This window comes from Oryx dammah, unplaced genomic scaffold (assembly GCF_014754425.2).
Source record: "Oryx dammah isolate SB20612 unplaced genomic scaffold, SCBI_Odam_1.1 HiC_scaffold_26, whole genome shotgun sequence".
In the NCBI taxonomy this organism is placed as follows: Eukaryota; Metazoa; Chordata; class Mammalia; order Artiodactyla; family Bovidae; genus Oryx; species Oryx dammah.
The window spans coordinates 59,749,748-59,774,445 of NW_024070210.1; the positions used below are offsets into that span (position 1 = coordinate 59,749,748).

The 24,698-nt window shown below is 39.9% G+C and overlaps 3 protein-coding genes and 1 non-coding gene across 6 annotated transcripts in view; 2 read left to right on the forward strand and 2 right to left on the reverse strand.

Annotated features, from left to right (window-relative positions):
• Positions 1–2,053, forward strand: part of NEMF (nuclear export mediator factor) — a 56,052-nt gene extending 53,999 nt beyond the window's left edge. For both annotated transcript variants that reach the window (XM_040226785.1, XM_040226784.1), the window contains exon 33: positions 246–2,053. In XM_040226785.1, the coding sequence (XP_040082719.1) occupies positions 246–323 (78 nt within the window). In that variant the 3' untranslated portion in view covers positions 324–2,053. The remainder of the gene's footprint in view (positions 1–245) is intronic.
• On the reverse strand, positions 1,316–17,401 carry KLHDC2 (kelch domain containing 2). Of its 2 annotated transcripts, XM_040226797.1 has the most exons (13): positions 16,188–17,401; positions 13,600–13,679; positions 11,567–11,684; positions 5,835–5,950; positions 5,422–5,503; positions 5,181–5,264; positions 4,610–4,690; positions 4,474–4,532; positions 3,957–4,066; positions 3,487–3,559; positions 2,135–2,222; positions 1,993–2,045; positions 1,316–1,765 (listed from the first exon to the last, which is right to left on the reverse strand). In XM_040226797.1, the coding sequence occupies exons 1-13, from the start codon at positions 16,338–16,340 to the stop codon at positions 1,642–1,644; spliced, it is 1,221 nt and encodes a 406-aa protein (XP_040082731.1). In that variant the 5' UTR covers positions 16,341–17,401; the 3' UTR covers positions 1,316–1,641. The 2 variants fall into 2 exon arrangements, with proteins under 2 accessions (XP_040082731.1, XP_040082730.1); XM_040226796.1 differs by lacking the exons at positions 13,600–13,679; positions 16,188–17,401 and adding an exon at positions 12,277–12,576 and having other exon boundaries at positions 11,567–11,994.
• Positions 6,694–6,827, forward strand: LOC120853795. The gene has a single exon (XR_005718851.1). It is a non-coding gene; the product is annotated as a small nucleolar RNA SNORA11 (small nucleolar RNA).
• A 572-nt stretch (positions 17,402–17,973) lies between the features above and the next one.
• The window catches only part of KLHDC1 (kelch domain containing 1), a 40,366-nt gene continuing 33,641 nt past the window's right edge, over positions 17,974–24,698 (reverse strand). The window contains exons 12-13 of the mRNA XM_040226798.1: positions 23,529–23,581; positions 17,974–21,137 (exon numbers count right to left, since the gene is read on the reverse strand). Of these exons, the coding sequence (XP_040082732.1) occupies positions 20,951–21,137; positions 23,529–23,581 (240 nt within the window). The 3' untranslated portion in view covers positions 17,974–20,950. The remainder of the gene's footprint in view (positions 21,138–23,528; positions 23,582–24,698) is intronic.

A 24,698-nucleotide genomic window follows, 5' to 3' on the forward strand; every position in this document is an offset into this window, starting at 1 on the left:
AGAGATTGGTGGTACAGTTAAATGTGAGCAGTTATAATTTTTTTATTTTTGGTTTTGCATAGCAGATGGAAGCTGCAGCTATTATTTTGGTAGAAACTGCTGTCTTACTAGAAGCAATATAAAATAAGTAAAATAATTTCAGATGAATATTTTAGAAATGCTATTCTTTTAGCAGCAGAGGACATACAAAGATCATAAAAATGTGATTGTGAAAATATTCAGCCCCCTTTTTTTTTTTTTTTTAGGACACGGATTTATCAAGAAACATTCCTGGCAAAGTGAAAGTGTCTGCACCCAATCTTCTGAATGTAAAAAGAAAATAGCTGAAATGAAATTCTAAAATATTTGAGAAGAATCAGTTTTATAGTCTTTTGGAAGTTCAGAGATGAAAACATCATGTAATAAGACTTCCTCATTTAAAAGTGAACTAACATTGCCTTGCTGTATTTACCAAAATGACTTGGCTTTTTTCCAGTTTTATAGAGAGGAAACACTATGATAGGATTTCCTAAAATATTTGTGGACAGCAAATGCTAATTGTAAACAACTGCAATTATTCTACATTTTCTTGAAATTCGGAAGGTTAATAGTAAGTATTCATTTCATGTTGTAAAGAAATGGAGTAGTGAAGTGGCTCAACTGGTTAGACTATTGACTTGGTAGTCTACTGTACATAACATCTAATATATCTATTACAGGCCAATCACAAGTTTTGTTTTTCCTGGTGGGGGTTGGAGTGGTTATACATTTAAGTCTTGAGGAAGTAGACTTCTTCTGCCTTTACTCATATTAGACCAGGTTTTAAATACAAATCATTCCCATGACTTGGCTTAAGATAACACCTAGGAGAAATTGGTGTTAATAACTTCCACACATTTATATGATACCTTTACTTTTCATCTTCTTGTAATCTCATTCAGCTCTGTGCCTTTTTATTTTCCACCTCTAGTAATTATCAGTAGCATGTTACAGAGTATCTTAACCTATAATATTATAAGTGCACTTTCAGGTTTACCACTAAAGACTCCTGACCCAGCTTTTTTCTTCTGTCTCCTAACAATGGAGAATAAAATCAAACATTATTTCCATTCTTTATGAGCTGTAAAAGCTGTTAACTTTGAAACAATTCAACAGGCTGCCTAGAGTCAACATGAGCAACTCCACTTGCCCTGGCCCTTACACCAAAGCACTGGGGTCTAGGACTGGATGGCCGTTGGTCCTTCCAAGGTTTCTTTAACCAGCTTAGTCCTATCAACAATCACTTTATGTAGCCTAGTGTTTTAAATTCAACATAACGGACCACTCAAGAAACAGCTAAAATATTAATGTCTTTAAAAAGTAACCACCATTTTGATACTGGTAGGAATAATTAATACAATGTTTCTACAGACATAGACCCTGATGTTACCAAATAGGAAATAATCATTCCTTTGGGTAAAAAGCCCAAGTATTAACTTCTGCTGTTAAATACATTTATTGTAAACTTTAGACACAAAAATAGGTTCTCTAGGCCATTCACATGCACATTAAAACTAAAAAGCTGCAAACTACAACAGTGTATATAATTATACAAATGATTTCACTCTGATGTTTACAGAATTGCTGTCCATGCAAGTGATCAGAGGCATTGTCTATGAAGCCTTAAGATCCAGAAGTGTTGTTACTACCAAACCTCTGATTAACACTGTGAAGTAAGTGTTTTGGAAGGCAGTTCCATGAGTTGGCTAACATTTCTTTAAAGCAGATGACAGCTTCTAAACTTAGCCTGAAAGTGGACAAAGAAAAATAATTTCACTTTACTGTTTAGAAGTATATTCACTTGAAAAACTACCAAAAATGAAAAAGCACTTTAAAGATTTTCATAGGAACTGGATAGTTTTATCAACGACAGTTTATTATTGCCCTTAAATTATCCATAAACCTATTTTTTCAAAAACACTAAAGTGTTTAAGAAGCAATTTTAAATAAGTACCAAGTAAAAAAGTTACTTACCTTACAAGAGATTTTGGTTGAACTGAAAATATAAGTATTTCATTACTGTGTGCCTGAAAAATAGACAAGGATACATTAAAAGTACTTCACAAAGTTTCAGCAATAATATGAAGTGTCCTTTAATAAAGGGTGGTGTACTTACAGCTCTGTGATGGACAAGAAGGTTATTGGCACACCCTCCAAACACAATTACTTCTCCTTCATCACTGGCACAAGCTGTATGCCATAATCTACATTTAAAACAAGAACTTGTTTGAAGTCACCCCAAACACCAAATTGATAATTTATACTAGAGAATAGAGATGATGAAATAAAGACTAAAGGTCTTTAGCACAGACCAAAACAAAGTTGAGACACAGTTTATCTCAAGGAAAAGTATAAAACGCTAGAAAAATCAATGTCTTTTATCTGGATATCGTTCTTCTCTGGTCCATTCCTAATTTATGCAATGAGGAGTCTGAACTGAACAATCTGTTCTCTAGGTTTTTATGAGCAATAAAAGTCTTTGGGAGATGAGTGGTATAAGCGCTCTCCTTTTCATAGGCAGGGTCAGTTGTCCTTACACAAAACATCTGAGGAATGTTTTACTCTGCCTGAGTAAACAAAGCATCTTCAAGCCTGACTCTCTGGAAAGAGTATTTGTGCCAAAAGGCATCTTAGTGGCATGACTGTACTACTTAGGTTAGAGGCATGGATAAAAATGCAAGCTGCTGCTGCTAAGTGGCTTCAGTTGTGTCTGCGACCTCATAGACAGCAGCCCACCAGGATTCTCCAGGCAAGAATACTGGAGTGGGTTGCCATTTCCTTCTCCAGTGCATGAAAGTGAAAATGAAAGTGAAGTCACTTTGACTCTTAGCGACCCCATGGACTGCAGCCCACCAGGCTCCTCTGTCCATGGGATTTTCCAGGCAAAAGTACTGGAGTGGGTTGCCATTGCCTTCTCCAAAATGCAAGCTAACAGTATACAAATGTGCTTTGAATAACAATTCTGACTACATCATTTCCTTTTAGCAGTCTCTGTAACAATTCTGAGATAAGAAAAGTAGCAGTGTTCTAACAGGCTCTTTTTGGACGATTCAGCTTCCTAATATTTGTTATACAGCATAACTGTAAATTTGATTGAAAGTTTTTGATTCCCTCACCCTCAAACATTCTTTAGGGTTTTGAATTCTTTTCTAGAAGAGAACTAGAATTTGCTTTTTCAAATAACAAATCTAGAAACAGTTCTACTCTGGTAAAGAGCTTTAGTATAAATTTTAATGATGTCAGTATTCTAATGAAGCAAAAAGCAAAATCCAGCCCTGTTTTTCATGCATAGATGATGAAAAAGAAAGCACTAAGAACATTGGTTTTCTTTCAAATTAAACCTTAGTGAATGCTAGGGTTTTTATGAGGAAGTGAATGCAGCCAACTGAATTTTCTCATTCATTACCAGTCTTATACATCTCCAAGGACCTCACTCAACATAAGAACTACATTTTAAATAGTTCATACCTTGGTTTTTCAGTATGGGGATGATTAAACCGTATCCATTCATTTTTACTGATGCAGTATGTCCAGGCATCACCTGATTAAAGCAAAGAAAAAAGCATGAAGTATGTTATTCTGTCAATGTGACACTGATATTTCAAGAGTGCAGCTTTAGTAAAAACAGTAGTAAATCAGATTTTGAGTAGATACAGAAAGTATATTTCCTTTTTTCCCCTGCAGTTAGACATGTAAGCCCTTTTCATGTTACAGCCATTTAGCAGGGCAAAGAGCTCTAGGTAATTTTTCCTTTTTTTTTTTTTACTAGACAGATAGATGTGTCATATGAAAACAACTGTATATATATTACAGGATCAAAATTAATACCAAACCTTCTAACCATCCCTATAGCCCTCTGATACATCTAAAATACTGATTTTTTTCAGCTATTTATATATTGCTTATGAATGACATAATAACTTTTTAAAAGTACTTACTTAGTGGCTGTTTATCAGTGGTAAATCCTCCAAAGAGAAAGAGATGATCCGAAGAAACTGGTGTTAGTGAGTGCCAAGATCGGCCAACTGGGCATATGCCTTGTGGAATTCTGAAAATGATAGCTAAGTTATAATATCTGCATTTAAAAGCCACTACTGTATTTAAAGCAGAGAAATACTAAAGTTTTCTTTAAAATTTTATATGGAATTTTGAAGAGACTTTTAAAAAGGATTCTTGATATTAACTACATGCTCTTCAGTGAAGTATTTCCTTGGAAGGAAGGTCAACTTTGGATCTTTTCAACAAACACTGAGCACATGTTATGTGCTAGACATACAGTTATGGGAACTGAAAATTTAAAGATTCCTTAAGGATTTAGTGATCATGTTTACTTAAAATTCATTGTTACAGAAAAAGAAAGCAGGTACATTATGTACTAATAATAGAGAGTAAGGGGGAAATCCATTGGAATTTTTTGGAAAAACTTTCCTAAATAATTAGCTAAAGGATACCTACAGTTCATTCCACTCCCATGTATCCAGATTAAGATAGTGAAGGTCATTCATTCTAGCATCCTAAAAAAGGATAAATTAACTAGTTATCATTCTGAGTAACTGAAAAGCACATCTTTGAAACTATTTTATATACTCACTCGGTATCTGCCTCCAAACACAAAGCCTTTGTTTCCAACAGTCGCACAGGCATGGGCAGCCCGAGGTGACGGTGGTTTACCCTAGTTAAGTCATAAAAACAATTTGATGAATAAGTGAACGTTTTATAAATACCAGAAAGAAGTCTTTTCTGGAAGTGGGATAGAATGTGCAGAACACTTGAGTTCTTAAGCTGAAGTGCAAACTTGTAGTAAACAGCAGTACTGAAGGCTGACTACCAAAACTGGGAGCTTTTGAGAAACATTACTGAATGGGCTAGTTAATAGAATGCTTACTTTTCTTTTAAAACAAAAGCTAACACATTATATGACACTGTGTCAGAGGAAAAAGACATCTAACATTTGAGTAATTTAAATCCCAATCCAGCACTAGGTCATTTATTTAATTACAAACTATACCACTTTTAACAGCTATTAGATGATAGATACTGGGCTAGTCTATACATTAACTTTTTAGTTTTAGACTCCTTGGAGAATAATGAACTGTCAATTTTACACCACTTGCCAACTGCCCTTGCTTTAATAATTAATTCATTATTCTTCAGTAACTCACAGTAGTTATAGGCTGGCTCCAGATAAACGTTTCAGTGTCTAAAATATGTACATGATCATTCCATCCTCTTGGATGACTTGAATTCTACAGAAAATAAGAATCTGAGTTAGTTTTTACAAATAACGTTAGTAAAACCACCTTTGGTTTATTAACGGCAAAATGAACAAAGCTAATAGCAAACGAAGTATATTATGTCAACAGACTAAGTAGGCCACATATGCAAATACGAAACTTCATTTACCCAGAAAGATGTTTCATCAAATTCAAAAGTTCCCAATACTTTGTCTTCAGGTAAATATCCATACCCTCCAAAAAATATTAACCTGTTTGATAAAAAACCAAGACAAAAAAAAAAAAAAAAAAAAAACCAAGACATTAAAAATTCAAACGTGCACAGGATACAATAGATTTTTTTTTGTTTTGTAATATTCCATGAGCTGAGAAGGCACACTTGAGTATATAAAAATGCTTATTCAAATATTAATGGCTAATATGGCTAACAGTGATGTCTTAGGTGCTTTGCCGTTAAATTTACTTAATCTTCATGGGCCTTCAGAGGCATGTTACATGATTACAATGGTTATTAGCAAAGGATACGTGAATGGCAAAGTACTTTCCACATAAAAACCCAAACCTATAGTGCTGGTCACTCACTTGTTTTTATATACCCAGACACCGAGTTTGTCCTTTGATGATGGAGGAACTCCTTGGCAGTCAATTCTTTCCCAGTGTAATACTCGGTCCGTAGACCTTGAATCCAGCATGTAGAACTGCCAGAAGCAATGTTAGATTTTGTTACATGAAGGAAATTCAACCTTGGCATTTAATGTTATTGCATTTATGCGAATAAGAATGTCACCTAATTCAGTACTACTAAACGTATAATTGCAAACTGGCTGCCAGTCTGCAAAATGCTATCTAGTTGAGTCTAGGGAAGAAATTTCTGCTAGAATGTAAATTACCTAAGTCACTGTGCACCTTATTTGTGTTCAGCCTATTTTTTTTCCCCATACCACTTTTTGGCTGAAGGACTAGAAAGTGTGTTAATTTACTACATTCTTTGCCTGAGATAGGCACTTTAAATTGTACTGATCTAATTTATGTATTGTGGGATGGTATTACCAAAAAAAAAATCAAACTTAGCAATTCATCTTCAAATTCAATTTAACAAACATGTCTTAAGTGCCCACTTAACTCTAGGAGCTAAGGATAAATCTTAAAAGATTAAATATTCATTTGTCTTTCAGAGGGTTCACATCCAGGTACTTACATTTAAATAGTCAATAAGTTAACTTTTTTTCTTTTTCTCAACTGTACTGATTTAACCATTTCTCTGACCATTCCCCTTTACTAAAGTCATTACTAGTCTTTTCCCCAAGTTTGCTCATGTTGTGTCAAAGTTTGTTTTCTCCCTCCTTGACCCTGAAAAATACATGGCTCAACAACAGCCTACAGCAGTGCCTTACAAAACCTTTTAGGCACAAAACCCTTTCTTCCAACAAAATCTTAATTAAGCAAATGCCTAAATATAAAAATAAGAACCTGAAGAAATGGCTTCTCTGCTTACAACATGCCCAACAGAAATCTGAGTTCACTGTGACAAGGGGCAAAACTTGTGGCCTTCCTATGAAGAAATAGAAAACATAGGCTCCCCTGCACCTCCACGTGCTGCTGGGCAGGACCAGTGTGACAGGGCTCAACATGGAAAGAAAAGCTACAGCATTTAGTGGGGAAGTTTGCCACTTAGAGCATGTGAGGTCCATGCATGGGTGAGCCATGAGTGGTGGTATAAAGGTTTTTCTTTGGATGGCAAAGAAAAATAGATTCCAACTATATGCCATCTGGAAAAGGCAAAACTATGGAGACAGTAAAAAGATTGATAGGAGTTCAGGGGGAGAGAGGAGATGTCTACATGAAGTACAGAAGTTTTTGTGAGCAGTGAAAGACTGTGTGTGACATTATAATAATGGATGTATGCCATACTTCTGTCCAAACCCAAAGGGCATGCAACATTATTCACTTAATTAAAGTGAACTGTGATTTAGCTTAGGGTGAATTGTGAATAAATAAATAAGTGGAGCTAAGTTCTGACCAACCTAGATAGCATATTGAAAAGCAGACACATTACTTTACCAACAAAGGTCCGTCTAGTCAAGGCTATGGTTTTTCCAGTGGTCATGTATGGATGTGAGAGTTGGACTGTGAAGAAAGCTGAGCACTGAAGAATTGATGCTTTTGAACTGTGGTGTTGGAGAAGACTCTTGAGAGTCCCTTGGACTGCAAGGAGATCCAACCAGTCTATCCTAAAGGAGATCAGTCCTGGGTGTTCTTTGGAAGGAATGATGCTAAAGCTGAACTCCAGTACTGTGGCCACCTCATGCGAAGAGTTGACTCACTGGAAAAGACTCTGATGCTGGGAGGGATTGGGGGCAGGAGGAGAAGGGGACGACAGAGGATGAGATGGCTGGATGGCATCACTGACTCGGTGGACGTGAGTCTGAGTGAACTCCGGGAGTTGGTGATGGACAGGGAGGCCTGGCGTGCTGCGATTCATGGGGTCGCAAAGAGTTGGACACGACTGAGCGACTGAACTGACTGACAGTTGTTAAAAGGAAGGAGGAAAAGGGTGGTGTGGAGCCTGCCTAACCCCATATACTTCTCTCACAGGTGTCCCAAAGCATCACCCCCAAAATCCCTAGAGTTCCTAGGAGCACAGTTTGAAATCTGAAACCAGTTCAGCCCACATGTTCTGTCTATACCAAATCACTTGGCATTTCCATAAACCAGACATATCTACGTGTAACTCTGCATCTTGGTACCTATATATCTTGCATAATACTCCTTCCAACAGTACTATGTAATTCCACTCATGCATCACCTCTTGGGTTAACACTTTTTGTTTTCTATTCCTCTGTCCTACCAAACACAGTGGTATGAAAGTCAAGAAACACCTGGAGTAACAGGCAAATTTGGCCTCGGAGTACAGAATGAAGCAAGGCAAAGGCTAACAGAGTTTTGCCAAGAGAACGCACTGCTAAGTCGCTTCAGTGATGTCTGAATCTGTGCGACCCCATAGACAGCAGCCCACCAGGCTCCCCCGTCCCTGGAATTCTCCAGGCAAGAACACTGGAGTGGGTTGCCACTTCCTTCTCCAATGCATGAAAGTGAAAAGTCAAAGTGAAGTCCCTCAGTTGTGTCCGACTCTTAGCGACCCCATGGACTGCAGCCCACCAGGCTCCTCCGTCCATGGGATTTTCCAGGCAAGAGTGCTGGAGTGGGGTGCCATCACTGGTAATAGCAAATACCCTCTTCCAACAATACAACAGATGACTACACATAGACATCACCAGATGGTCAACACCGAAATCAGACTGATTATATCCTTTGCAACCAAAGATGGAGAAGCTCTGTACAGTCAGCAAAAACAAGACTGTGGCTCAGATCATGAACTCCTTATTGCCAAATTCAGACTTAAATTGAAGTAGGGAAAACCACAAGACTGTTCAGGTATGACCGAAATCAAATCCTTTACGATTATACAGTGGAAGTGACAAATAGATTCAAAGGATTAGATCTGATTGAGTGCCTGAAGAACTATGGACAGAGGTTCATGACACTGTACAGGAGTCAGTGATCAAGACAATCCCCAAGAAAAAGAAATGCAAAAAGGCAAACTGATTGTCTAAGGAGGCCTTACAAATAGCTGTAAAAAGAAGAGAAGCGAAAGGCAAAGGAGAAAAGGAAAGATACATCCATTTGAATGCAGAGTTCCAAAGATTAGCAAAGAGAGATAAGAAAGTCTTCCTCAATGATCAGTGCAAAAAAATAGAGGAAAACAATAGAATGGGAAAGACTAGAGATCTCTTCAAGAAAATTAGAGATACCAAAGGAACATTTCATGCAAAGATGGGCTGGATAAAGGACGCAAATGGTATGTGTGAAATAAGAGTGAAAGTGAAGTCGCTCAGTCATGCCCGACTCTTTGTGACCCCGTGGACTGTAGCCTACCAGGCTCCTCTGTTCATGGGATTCTCCAGGCAAGAATACCAGAGTGGGTTGCTATTTCCTTCTCCAGGAGATCTTCCCGACCCAGAGATCGAACCCAGATCTCCTGCATTGCAGGCAGATGCTTTAACCTCTGAGCCACCGGGGAAGCATGGACCTAACAGAAGCAGAAGATATTAAGAAGAGGTGGCAAGAACACACAGAAGAACTGTACAAGAAGGATCTTCATGACCCAGATAATCACGATGGTATGATCACTCACCTAGAACCAAACATCCTGGAATGTGAAGTCAGGTGGGCCTTAGGAAGCATCACTTTGAACCAAGCTAGGGGAGGTGATGGAATTCCAGTTGAGCTATTTCAAATCCTAAAAGATAATAGTGTGAAAGTGCTGCACTCAATATGCCAGCAAATTTGGAAAACTCAGCAGTGGCCACAGGACTGGAAAAGGTCCGTTTTCATTCCAATCCCAAAGAATGCTCAAACTACTGCACAGTTGCACTCATCTCACAAGCTAGAAAAGTAATGCTCAAAATTCTCCAAGCCAGGCTTCAACAGTACGTGAACTGTGAACTTCAGATGTTCAAGCTGGATTTAGAAAAGGCAGAGGAACCAGAGATCAAACTGTCAACATCTGCTAGATTATAAAAAAAACAAGAAGTTCCAGAAAAACATCTACTTTTGTATTACTGACTATGCCAGAGCCTTTGGCTGTATGGATCACAACTGTGGAAAATTATGAAAGAGACAGGAATACCAGACCACCTGACCTGCTTCTTGAGAAATTTGTATGCAGGTCAGGAAGCAACTTAGAACTGGACATGGAACAACAGACTGGTTCCACATCAGGAAAGGAGTGCATCAAGCCTGTATATTGCCACCCCATATTTAACTTATATGCAGAGTACTTCATGAGAAACGCTGGGCTGGATGAAGCACAAGCTAGAATGAAGATTGCTGGGAGAAATATCAACCTCAGATATGCAGATGACATCACCCTTATGGAAGAAAGCGAAGTAGAACTAAAGAGCCTCTTGATGAAAGTGAAAGAGGAGGGTGAAAAAGTTTGCTTAAAACTCAACATTCAGAAAACTAAGATCATGGCATCTGGTCCCACCACTTCATGGGAAATAGAGGGGGAAACAGTGGAAACAGTGGCTGACTTTATTTTTGGGGGCTCCAAAATCACTGCAGATGGTGAATGCAGCCATGAAATTAAAAGACGCTTACTCCTTGGAAGAAAAGTTATGACCAACCTAGACAGCATATTCAAAAGCAGAGACGTTACTTTGCCAACAATGGTCCGTCTAGTCAAAGCTAGTAGTACGGTTTTTCCAGTGGTCATGTATGGTTGTGAGAGTTGGACTATAAAGAAAGCTGAGCTCCAAAGACTTGATGCTTTTGAACTGTGGTGTTAGAGAAGACTCTTGAGAGTCCCTTGGACTGCAAGATCCAACCAGTCCATCCTGAACGAAAACAGTCCTGAATATTCATTGGACGGACCGATGCTGAAGCTAAAACTCTAATCTTTTGGCCACCTGATGTGAAGAACCAACTCACTGGAAAAGACCCTGATGCTGGGAAAGATTGAAGACAGGAGGACAGGGGGTTGACAGAGGGTTAGATGGCTGGATGGCATCACCAACGCAATGGACATGAGTTTGGGTAAACTTTGGGAGTTGGTGACGGACAGGGAGGGCTGGCGTGCTGCAGTCCACAGGGTCTCAAAGAGTTGGACATGACTGCAAATGAACTGAACGTATATTACATGCACCTTTCTGACTGCATCTGTCTCGTACAGGCCTGAGAAAAACATGCCTTTTCCCTATTTGGGCAAAACATAGACAAAGTCTGAACAACAGTATCTTAGTATCTTATGGTAGCGTGTTATAGGAATGTTAGTATATGAAACTTTGTTAATTTCTCCTTACAGCTTTTTGGGTTGTTGCCTGTTAAATTTTACTGTGTATGTTAGTTGCTCAATTGTGTGCAACTCACTGTAATTCATGGACTGTAGCCCTCCAGGCTCCTGTCCATGGAATTCTCCAGGCAAGAATACTGCAGTGAATAGCCATTCCTTTCTCCAGGGGAATCTTCCCAACCCAGGGATTGAACCCAAGTCTCATGCATTGCAGGCAGATTCTTTACCATCTGAGCGACCAATACCCTGCCCCGCCCCCCAAAGTGCATCTTGTTTTTAGTTTACTAATATTCATCTAATACTACAGCATTTTATTAATAAGATAATAAGTAGCTGCAAAGAACATACCACAATCAAGTACATGTTTTTGAACTTGAGCAGGAATAAACTGGGCGAACCTTAGAAATAAGTGGTCTGAAAAAGAACAAAGTTACCTGAAACCATCCTTACACACACTAACCTTATTTGTATTGCCTCTTGAATGGTGTCCTCCAAACAAATACAGTACCCTGTCCACACACACAGCACAGCTTCCTGACATAGAAGGAGGAACATCACCCTCAGTGTTAATTTTTTTCCTGAGAGGGAAAAAACTGAATGTAAATAAATTTCCCCAAGAAGAAATGCAACAACGTATCCATTCTTCTAATTCTATCCCCACAATAAAAGGAAAAAATAAGGGGTGAGTAGCTCTGCTGAGGTCTCTTCTAGCTCTGAAATTAATTAGAAGAATTAACTTGTCCCTTTCGCCCACTCCACAGGCTGTGCCAGCAGGCACTAGCATGATGGCATGGGAGGCTCTGAAAGCCCACATGTCATGTATCACTCTAGGAGCAAACCATCTCAACATTTCTCTAACTGAATTGTTTGCTTTTTCTAGTTACTTGAGGAGAAGGCAATGGCACCCCACTCCAGTACTCTTGCCTGGAAAATCCCATGGACAGAGGAGCCTGGTAGGCTGCAGTCCATGGGGTCGCTAGGGGTCGGACACGACTAAGCGACTTCACTTTCACTTTTCACTTTCATGCATTGGAGAAGGAAATGGCAACCCACTCCAGTGTTCTTGCCTGGAGAATCCCAGGAACGGGGGAGCCTGTTGGGCTGCCGTCTCTGGGGTTGCACAGAGTCGGACACGACTGAAGTGACTTAGCAGCAGCAGCAGTTATCTGACCATAAATGATGGTTTTGTTTTTTTGAGTGGGCCAAGAACCCAAAGGAAGAAAACTTCAATATCTCAGTCCTGACAGATTAATAAGTGTTTTTTGATTCAGTCACCTTTAGCCATTCAAATCAGTCTGATTCCGACCTTATGTAATAACTACAGACACTCAGGTAGTGTCTACTATAGGCCAGCCATTCCTCTGAGTGCTCTTTACCTGTTTTAACTCTAAGTCTAAAAGTGAATCTGAATCAAAAAGTTAATTCTAAGATTCAGAATATTAATATGACATTCAAGGGCTTATGTTAAGCTTTATGTTTCTTTGTTTCTGGCTGTGCTGGGGGACATGCAGGAACTTAGTTCCTCGACCTGGAGCTGAACCTGTGCCCCCTGCAGTGGAAGCGTGGAGTCTTAACCACTGGACCACTAGGGAATTTCCAATTTTTAAGTTTTGATAGACATTATTTTGTAAAAATTCTTCACGGGATTGAATTTTTTTTAAATTAAAGTTTCCCCATTAAAGGAATATAATTATAAATGTCCAGTTGTCTAGAAAGAGCGTTAAACAGCTAGATTAACACTAGCTATATGCAAAAATAATCCTGGTTTATTTTTAGTTGAACTCTTAAGTGGAACTAGTATTCTCCTATTTCTGAGATCTCAAATCTGCTAAAATATATAACAGACTAAGTTTTCAAAAAGCAAGCATGGGGAAAACTACTTTCTAAATCCTCAAACACAGCCAACCCAGCCTTTTGAGAATTCATTAATTCTGCTAAGAACGTACTCAAGTATTACTGGTATGAAACTGGCAAAAAGTCCTTTCAGAATAACCCGTTTGCATGGATGGCAAATTTAATTTTTTTTTTAAGGCAAAACATGCTACCTCAAAGAAATCTGCATAGAAATTTTACTATTAGAGCTCATTAAAATAGAATACTACCTTTATTTCTAGCAAATATAGTCTACAAATTCTTCTCATTCAAAATACGTAACAAGATATAACATATTGAATGTGTATATGGAACTTTTATTGTATTTCCATTCCAGAATCTGAAGCCTCTACCTCTTTAATATTGCTATAATACTTGACACAGTTCTGAATAGAAATTTCTTCAAAGGCCATAAAAGCATCTAGTAACTACTGAAGAAATACAAAAGTATTTAAACTTAGCAGCTAAGCTAAACTAGTAGAACATGTTTTTCAAAATATACAGCTAGGTTAGCATCTTTAGTTAAAGTGTTTTTATTCAGTAGTATGGGTTTTACAGAGTGTGTTTTTGTTTGCAACCTTATTTAGATGTTCTAATCCCCCTCTTAATATCCACAGTTACCATCTTCCAGTCTCCATGTTGTAGATCCAGAGTTCTTCTCTAGGCAGATAAAAGTCATATAATCCTCTGACTTGATTACTCTAAAACAACAACAAAAAGTTGCAAATACAAAAAGTAACTTGTATTCTAAAGAGGCACTATTGTATATTTTTTCACATCTATCTCATTTGAGATACTGAGAGTTACAAGAAATTAAACAGGTTTTAACAATTCTATCACATGTACAGTTCTCTCTACCCCATGCCTCATACTCAAAGTAATGCTTAATATAGACAGGCCTCAATTCAAATTCTTGATACAGCAGTTGCAACGATGCACGAAGTTAAGAGATCTCCAGGTAGTCTCTAAGGCCACTGTATCCTGAACACTCCATGCACCAAATATGAGTTACATGACCTCATGGGAGATTATCTGTGTCATGTTGGCAGGCTAAAGAAAGTTCTACCTTGAAAGCACCCGATCCACACTAACAGGTCAGATGTTCTTCCCTTTTAGCCATTCATTCTCTACCAAGAAGCAGAGAGGGCAGAACTGCAAATATTAAGTCCTTGTACAAAATCTTAAGTTCCTTGTTCTGCTCCATTTCCCTTCAGATTGAGCTTACTATATGCCAGAACTAGTGAAGTGCTATCCATGGAGTGCTGTATTTAATCCTCACAACAACCGTAAGAAATAGCCGGTATAGGTTTCTCAGAGAAGTTGCCCAAGGGTACTCAGCAAGGAATGGTGGAACCAGGATTCCAGCCTCCTTTCCCTGAATTTGCAACTTCAACCACTTTGCCTGACCCCTCCAGACTTTGAACTACCCTGGCCACTTTCTGAACAATGTTGACATACAGTAAACAGTTGCAGTTCACTAAGAATGGGTGTCAGAGTCATAAGCTTGAAAAACACACAGAACAGATCATCTGGGCATGTAAACATTTCTCTTTCCACTCCACCACTTATGAAACAAAAAGACTGGCAGCAAGATAGCAGGTTGACCCAGAGTACATCAGTCTGGCAGGAGGAGGAAAAATGACTTCTGTGTATGAAGCTAAGGTTTATTGAAATCAAAACAATCTCTCAAGGGCCTCCGGTGTGTGGTACTCTTAAGGCTGTAGCCAGAATGTGGAGGAAGGCCTGTTTGAGAACTACAAACTTACTTCACTAGTGACGCTTCTCCACCCCGCCTCAGCCCTGGGCATCCAAGCCCTCCACAACTCACCTTCAGAATCTTACACCCGCACAAGCCTTCTCCCCTCTCCCTTCACCTTCCCTCTTCCTACTGAAGATTAACAGTTTTACTTTTCTCCAAGGCAATTATTTACATTTTAATAAAAGTCACGGGGTACCAGCCACCTTGCTCCTACCAAACACCCTCTTCTGAACACCTATTCATTGGAGGCTGGGGAAAACATTTCAGATTAATTAGGATTAGGAGAACGGAACCAAAGGAAGTAATCAAGACAGCTTTTCCCAGCTATCTTTTTCAGAGTCATCTCAAAAAATGGTCACATCAACTGTAGCATAAGCTAAAATCTATTACCAGAATCACCTACTGCTTCCAAGTCATGGAAGCCACTGGTGTACAGGACTAGATTTCTAGCAAATTGGAGCAGGGGCAGATCATTTTAATAAAAAAAAAAGGGGGGGGACTAAAAATATTTTTGGTAAGAACAGATCCGAACCACTCCAGCAAATGAAATAAGACGATTCTAGAATGTGGAGTGTTATTAAGAAGCTCTAAAAGCAAAAGGGCAAGAGAACTAGTGAGAAGGTTTAAATAGGAGGCACTTGGGCAGGATTTCCAGACAGAGGAAAAGAGAACACACACAACTACATGTAACTACATTAGTTACAACTGGTAACTAATCATACTGGTTCATGACAAAGGGTCAAAGGGCTGCATTCTGTAGTTAAAAGCTGTTACTGTTGATCTTTTTTTTTCGGTTATTGATACAAATTTTCCATTAATTTTCTTTATAGGAGTTTCATGTGAAAAATCTCAACCCTTTCTCAGCTGAAACCAAAAGGAAAATAGCCACGAAGCATTCGAATGACACTAGGAGGGCAGGTGCACAGGTGTCGCTGGGACTCCTGAACCGGCAGGAAGGTTCAGCAAGCCAATTCTTGCGGCCTTGGGGAAGTCCGATGCATTTTCCCTCCGCGGCCGTCTCCCCATAAGTGGGCCACGGCATCAGCGGGCACCAGACCCCGGCTCTATGCCCGATAAGAGTGACCTCACACACCGTCACTTCCTACACGCCAACCCTTTAAGTAAAAACGTTTCGCGGTCTCGCCCCGCCTGCCGCGCCCTCCGCAGGTAAAGCTCGGACATCTAATAGGGCGCTGGGCAAGCGCGGGCAGGGAGCGGGGAGCAGGCTTTGTAAGCAGAAGGCGGGCGTGACAACAGCCCAGGAGCCCTGGGACGGGTAGGGAGACCCGTGGGAAGATTCCCACACTCGCAAGAGAACGAACCAACAGGCGGAGTCGCGGCGCGGGGGCGCTCCAGGCGCCCGGCCGGCCACGCTGGCCCTCCCGCCCGGCCCGCCGCCCCCGACCGGTAACTGCCGGCCGACGCCCGCGCGACCCGGCCGCCCACTGACCTTGTAGCCGCCCCAGACAAACATGTGGCGCCCGTCACTGACGGCTACGTGGCCGCTGCGCTCGGCGGGGCAGGCGAGCTCCGCGGATTCGTAGCCTTCGTAGGCCGGCCCTGGGAGCTCGTCCTCCCGCAGGTCCTCGTAGCCATCGGCCATCTTGAGGCTGCACTTCGGTTCACCAGGAATCCCCGCACCCGCGGAGGAGAAAAAGACAAAGGAAAAGAGAGACGCGCGGCGGCGGCGAAAGGCTCGGCGTTACGGCCGCGCCCCGCCGCCCGGGCTTTTGTCCTCCCGGCCAGTCTCTGCGAGGACGGCCTCTCGCCGCTTGAGTAGGGGTTGCGGGCTGGGGGCGGCGAGGGCGCAGGGACGCGAGCAGGGCGGGCAAGGGTCTGCCTCGGGCTGATACCAGCTTGCAGCCCGTCAGCCCCGCCTCCAGCTCGCTTCTAGCCGCGGAGGGCCCTTGTTTACGCCGCGCTGGGAGCCGCCCGTTCCGCTGACGCCGCTCGCCGGGATCCGGAAGCGCGGCTGGCGCTGAGCGCCCCCAGCGCCGGGTCCTCCCGCCGCCTGCGCCTGCCGGGCCCGGGCCCAGAAACTAAAGGCACTTCCAAGCACCTCCGAGCCTCCCTTCATTACGAGGAGATGCTGAATTAGCCAGACACTTCCAAAAAAGGTCTTGACTGAAGGATGTTCACAGCCCGGAAAGGGCTAGCAAATTGCTCAGGTAGTAAGTTTCAGGTTTCAGGGTTTCCAGAGTCGGTGCCTTGTCTTTCCCAGGACAGTGGATGGTGGTGGCACCTTTACCCTCAAGCGTGGTCCCAGGTGGCCCCAGCCGCAATTGCTGGGCGGCTTCCGGGCGGAGGCGCCGCTGTGTGCGCCAGGCAGCTCTGGCACTGCGTGCCACCCCGATGTGCCTGCAGAGTGGTTCATAACGTCTCTTCTCGATAAGCTCTTTTGGTCCAGCAGAAATTTTAATTCAGTGGTGCATCCTCCACCCAGTTTGGAAAACTGCTTAAAAAGTGTTTCAGAAATCTTCACCTCCCAGGCCTTCAGGAAGGAAAGTGAATCCTGTTCACACAGACACTATTTTAGCTTACTTTTTATATGACACTTTTCAATTAGATCAAGAGAAAATTAAGAATTATTGTGATCTAAATTTGATTCCTCACTTGTAAAACATTGAGACAATGGAATATTATTCAGTACTGGGAAATGAGCCATTTTTTTCAAGCCATGAGTAAACATGGAGGAAACAAGTGCATATTGTATGTGAGTTGCTCAGTCGTGTCCGACTCTTTGCAACCCCATGGACCGTAGCCCGCCAGGCTCCTCTGTCCATGGGATTTTCCAGGCAAGAATACTGGAGTGGGTTGCCATTTCCTTCTCCAGAGGATCCTCCGACTCAGATTGAACGCGGATCTCCCACATTGCAGGCAGATTCTTTACCACCTGAGCTACCAGGGAAGCCCAAATGCATATTACTAATGAAATAAACCAATCTTAAAAGGGTACATACTGTATAATTCTAACTGTATAACATGAAAGAGGCAAAAATATGAAAACTAAGATATCTATGGCTGCCAGGGCTTAGTGGGGAGGGAGGAATAAATGGGCAGAACACAGGATTTTTAGAGCAGTGCTTAGTTTCTATGTTACTATAAAGGCAGATACATGTTACTACACATTTGTCTAAGCCCATAACATATACACCACCAAGAATGAACCCTAAGGTAAACTGTGGACTTCAGGTTTGTCTTAGCTCAGGCAACCATAACAAAATACCACAGACTGGATGGCTTAAACAACATTTATTTCTCACAGTTCTAGAAGCTAGGAAGTCTAAAGATCAAGGTACAGACAGACTTGGTACTTAGTGAGGGTCCTCTTCCTGCCTTGCAGTGGGCTGCCTTCTCATAGGGAAGGGATATAGAAAGAGAGCTCTGGTCTCTTACACTAATCCATCACCCGTCCTCACCCTCATGACCTCATCTTAACCTAATTAGCTCCCAAATACCCTACCTCCAAAAACCATCACATTGGGGATTAGGGTTTCAATATATGGATTTTGTGGGGATATAAACATTCAGTCCATTACATGGGTGATTTAGAAAATGTTCTTGCTGTACCCACATGCTGGACCACATGGTAACTTCATCAAGCTGGAAATTCCAATAGAATCACAATATTAATACAATGGAAAAACGGGCACCAAAAAATGGGGATTCTTAAAACTGTTTCTTTTCCTTTGAAGTGTTCTGAAATCAAAATTTTACTTTTTCAAACAGTATGTACTACCAAGAAAATTATTCTACTTTAGTGAGTTTATATTATTTCTCTCTCACACATACATACATATAAATAATGTATTTGTGAAAATATCACTTTGTTTCTGGGTTAGCAGTATGAAGTTCTAAAGAATATTTTTAAGCTATCAAGAGGTTAATAATTTTTAAAGGTGTTTTTGCAAAGATACTACTTGGAAAAGATACTACTAATTTTGATATGCCATTTACTGTATCATTCTAAAAACGATAATACCTCGAAAGGATCCTTCCTGACAACTGGAAGAATATTCTGATACACATAATAAAGATGGCCAGAAATTCTTTTTCCTTGAGAATCAGACTGGAAACCTATTTTGTGAACCACCTGGAAAAAGAAAAAAGTCAACCCTCTAAACCATCTTTCAAACAGAGAACCCATAAGGGAGGGTTTAAAGTTATGAGGCTGATGTTGCCTCGGGCTCCTAAACACAGCACAGGTCAGCAACAACAAAGTTGACAGTAAAGCGTAATAGGTAAGAATGAGGAATGAATACTGCTTGACTAGGGATTTTCAAAACTGGTTTTGCCAGCTCCCAGAATTTCTACATCTCTTAGTAGCAGGGAAGCTCTGCTTTAAGGCAAGTTTTGGAAATTGAAGATCAGATTAGAATTCCCTACAACTCCTACCATGGGGCTACCTGAGAACATAACTTTTTGAAGTAGTATAGTATAATCAGTCAAATAAGAAGAGCACCAGTTTTGTGTGCCAAAGATAATATATAGATTTTCATTCTCTTAAAGCCTTAGTCAAGTGTGTGTGTTTTGAGGGGCTAATCTAACTTTTAATGTTTAGGTAAACCATTTATAAACAGAAGTGCTTTTCGAAGCGGCTAGAAAAGGTATTGAAATAATTCAGAAGCCATTTAAAAAGAGGTCATCCCACTCAGTGTCATCTATCACTATCTAATAGATTTAGGTAGTTTTTCCTTATAGACTGCTGATACTAAAGTTCATAGTAATAAAATTACTTCTAAGACCTGTATTACCTGTGAGACTCACTCTCTAAATCTGTTATTCAGCCTAAAAATAGTAAGCAGAAATAAAAACTTATGCTGAAGTATTGTTTGCACAATTAATTCTAATGACTGGTTCACACTAACAAAACTAGGAAAATAGTAATTCTGTATAGTTTGTATAATAAATAAAATGCAAACACAAAATATTTCAATACATAAATAGAAGTTTTACACATCCAAAATACAGTACATATATATATAAAATATATCTCTAAAATTTAAGAAGGTCTACAAACTACTATAATTTTCATTATAAATTACACATATACTTCAATATAGAAATACATTTAACATTTTAAATTGCAGAGCCAACTTGCATGGTAGTATGGTAGAGAGTAATTTTATATATCGAGTTTTCAGTAATTCCTTGTTATTAGTAATTCAATGGACGGATATGACTGTGATATATGAAGAACTTCTTAATTATGGCAAAAGTACTATTTAAGGACTACAAAGATAAATATTCATGTTCCATTTCTTTATAGGGAGTTAATACTGAAAGCAAATGGGAAGATAACATATTTTTAATATCCTGGGTCTTGAGCACCAACTCTGTAGAATGGTGTGGGCCAAAATGAGTTTCTAGAAAGATAAATTACTAGGTTATCATCCCATTTCATAATTCACTGAAGGTTACTTTTTATAAGTATGCCCCGAAGACAAAATGTATTTTAAGGTGTATCAAAAGTTAATAACTATACTGCCTCTCAATATGTCAAACCCTGTATGATAAATCTCCACTGTAACACTTTCAAACATTGTCTTTATATATACAGAAAAAAATGGGACAATCTAACAACTTAGAGGTAACAGAAAGACAACTGAAGACATTCATTTCCCTACTCAAATAAAGATGACCAAGAATACTTTACTAGATAAATGCTAAAAGGAGTTCAATATTTAATCCCATACCAGTGCCTGCCTATTTTCTTGTTTTGGCCAGCTACATTAGTTATTTAAGGAGAAGTTCTTTAAATAACTGAATTATTTAATGGGAAACTTTAGGTGACTTTAAAGTGACTTGAGAAAAATCTATTCTTTCTGAAAGCTGACATGAGGTGTTTTTATATATCTATTTGTCTTTATGTTGGAGAATCCCTAAGTCCTTGGGGGTAATTTCTTATTCTTCTCAAATTTGTATACTCTTTCCTGTAAAGAGGACACAGTGAGTTAAAGTTTCTGACAATTGTACTTACTTTCAGAAAGTAGATTTTTTTCTGCAACTTACAATTAAATTAATTTACAAATATAATTATAAATTAATCTGCCATTAATGTTTTCTTCCCATATATCTCATGCCATACAATCACTTTAACATAGATTTTCTGTTTCAGATTTTATCTTCTAAATAAAGCCTCCAATTTGGGGAGTAAATATACAGTCTGATTAAAATGTTTAAACATATTAAACATATAACATATATAACAACTTAATTGCTACTGATCCACTGATATTTATTTTCTGTTTCTTCTTTTTGGGCTCTTTGTTCTTCCCGGTGATTAGCTGCAGTCCAAAATGTTATTTTTTTGAGTACTTGTTGGAGAAGTTTAGGAGGTAATAAAGATATCTGACTTTCTAAAATTATAGCATTTTTACCAATGCAGTCAAGGCATGACCTGTAAGCCAAACATAACAGAATTATTACTTTTTGAACCTGAACTTATAAAATATTTATAGCAAGTATTGTAAAAATAAAATTATAAGAATCTTACAGGATTATGTACCCCTTTGTACTGTTTGGAACGTGACAGGATATATGTTCTTTCCAGAGCACCACATTACTTGTGCATTTTTATAGCACAGTTAGGTGACATAGGTCAGCCTATGTCTGACCAAAATCCAGTTACAACTTACCATGCATACTGTTATTTAAGTAAAAAAGATTCAGGCTTAATTTCGAAGCAAGTTAGTCTGAAGCAGACTCCTTTTCACATATTCTTCCAACCCAATAACCATTTACTCTTCTCTGAGAACTGTCTTCTTCTCCAACACCCTGAGATGCAACACTTTGCATCCATTTCATCCGCTGTAACCCGACCCTCCCTGCAGCCTGCACTCACCTCCAGAAATGACTTCACTGGCCTAACAGCAAGCTGAGTCCCAACCTCAAAGGCAGGCACATCCAGTGTCCTCTTCCCCATCACTGCTTATCTCCCCTTCCAAAGCTTTCCTTTGTGCTTTTTGGAACAACAGTTGTATCCACAAACACTCCTGCTTTCTCTGACTTTCTGTCCCTGTTTTAAGTGAAATCTAAGAAAACTGCCTTCTGCGCAGCCTTCTTGAGAAAAGGGAACAAATTTCCCCTCATCTCCGTTTTCACACAGGAGCGGATACTAGTATGCATTCTCCGTGCTCCTCCCTCCTGCTTGCAGGGTGCAATCATTTCACCCTCCAGTGCTGCCATCTGTTAACCTCCTGCTCACTTCCCCCCATTACTGAGGACTTTGGCCCTGGGCTCATCACAGTCTTGTCCCTAGACTGATTTTAACATCTGTGGAAAACCCTTTTTACTTTTATGACTTCACTCTGGACAGTTCACCTCTGAAATCTTAAACTTCTATCCTCCTCTTGGACCACAACCTTATATTCTTTTAACTTTTATACCCCTTTCCTCCTCTGACTCTTTCCGGATCTCCAAATAATAACACCCGTTCAGTTGTAACTTTCTTACCTAACCAGCCTGTCCATACTCATTTCATGGTTTATCCATATGCATTTTCCTGTCCAGATGCACTTCATTCTTCATTCTCTTGCCACTGTCCCTCTGTTTATACCATCCTGTCTAAACTCAGCCAACCATCTCCTTTCTGCACTTACTACCTGGCTGCTTCATGCTGGAGAAAACCACGTTTCTGTGGATGTAGCATGCAGATTCTGCTCCATCTCAGCTGAGCGCTCCTGAGTGCTCAGCAGGACAGTGTTGTGTTGAAGCATCCCTCATCAGCATCTGCTCGCAGCCTCCCCGGCAGCTGAGGAGCACCTTCGCCACTCTTAAATTCATAGCCTCACCTCTCCTCCTCCTCCTCAGACAGCCTCCCTGTCAGCCAGAACCTCCTCGGTGCCCTGCCCCAACCAACAAAGTCACCTAGTTTTATAGCTATATTCCCTCCTTTCCCCAGTATTTTAAAAGTACTCTTCCTCCAGTCAAGGGATAATCCTATTACCTATCACTAGGATCAATCTCCTCAAGAGCCTGCTCCATTCATTTGCCCTTCATTTACTGTGTTTCCAATAGCTGACTCGCTGATGGCTTCTTCCAGAAGCATGGAAACAAATACCCTCACTCCTCTGGTTGTGGTGCTCACCCCCAGAAGTTATCCTGGCTTCCCCCTTACGGTACCAACGACGTCTTAGGACCGCCACACTCCACGGCACTTGCCGACCCAGATGCTCCGTGGCCTCCTCACAGTGAGCAGACGCTCCATCTGCAGTGATCTCCGCCCTCAGTTTTTGTGCTCCGTACCTCCTGCTTCATCTTGAACTCTGCTCACTCTCTTGTGCCTCCTTGTTCTATTCCTCAAATGTTATGAGTTCTTAACGCTCAGTTGTTGGCTCCCTACTTACTCTCAAAACTCTTCCTGGGCAGAGCTGACCCACAAAGTCACACCACTAACTAAACAACAACTTTGGGGTTAAAAGAGAAATTCTGTATACTAAATGAGACGCACATATATGTATCTAATATTAGACACACTCTGATTTCAGAAAAGTTAAAATATGAAAAAGTCAGGCCTAGAATCAAGGAAATACACTATGTTTAACACTCCTACATGAACTAAATTCAATTTTAGAAACAAAATTGTGACTACACTGTATATTTTAATTTTTAGAAATTATACTGGTGTATGGTTCATCATTACAAATTTGGTTATACTCTTAGGCAGCTGTAAACTTAAATTCAAGTGATAAACTACTTGAAAAATATTGTAACACTTCCCAAAAAGGAAGAAGAAAGAAATTATCATATATTAATAACATATATATTTTAAAGTAATGAATTTTCTTACCTGAGTAATGAATAAGGCTGTGTTTGAAAGATCAATAAATCATTACAATGACCCTAATCAACATAAAAAAGGAGTTATCAAGACTTTAATAAAAATAACAATAACATTAATAACTGAGTATTTTTATTTTATAAATGTAGAAGAAATTATGTAAAGCAGCAAATAAATCTCTAGTCACACACACACACACACACACAAATATATACATACCTGCTAGCTATACAAACTTTGGGTATATGGTTACCATTTTTTCAGTGACCCCTTTTAACTAAGCACAGCCTATATAACTGCAAATGTTTTTTCTTAGAACAGTGGTTTCAAAATGAGAATGGTAGTGGTTTTCAAGTTTTTTGTCTTTTAAGCAGAACTTTGTCTTCCAAATGACTCATTTTAAAATCTCTTTATTCTGTCTCCCTTTTCCAGGTGATAGATTCCCTGGGAATTCCTAATTTGAAAATCAGATTCGGATGATTTTTTGGATAATCACTCTCTCATCTAAAAGTTAATGGGGAAGAGTCAGCAAATATTTTTCTTATCCTTTCAAATAGGTCTTTAGAATTTCACAATTTATGATCATGATTTTAATCAGAATTCATATGTTAATGATAAAGTTTTGTATCCTCAATAAATAGAGATTTCTAGTGCCAAGAAAACAAAGACAAACCACAAAATTTGCTTTTTAAATAAAGGTAAAGTTGTGGTTTTAATCTTTTATTAAAGCACTGAGTTCTTAGCCAAAGAAAGTTCTAAAACTTTCACTATACCTAACATTTGATTTGGAGGCCCCAGAACCTTACAGTAAACCAAATTCCCAGGAGAAAAGCCACCTTATTTCAGGGCTTGCCACTCTGTAGGAGCAACTCTGGAGAAAACAATGCCTGAAGAGGTGAGAGGGCACTAGGGCTCTTGGGGGCGAGCTCCGGCTCAAGAGTAGCCCATCCCTGCCAGCTCGCAGTGTCAGCCATTCCCCAGTGCCTGATGCAAACCGGAGCAAGCAATCCTGAGCTCCTGGTCCATCATGTACAGACTGTGCCCATCTGTCTGAATTTCCCAGGGTGATAGGAGGGAAAGAAAAATACTTTCCAAAGTGAAAAGTGAAAGTCATGTCCGACTCTTTCCGACCCCATGGACTACACAGTCCATGGAATTCTCCAGGCCAGAATACTTGGG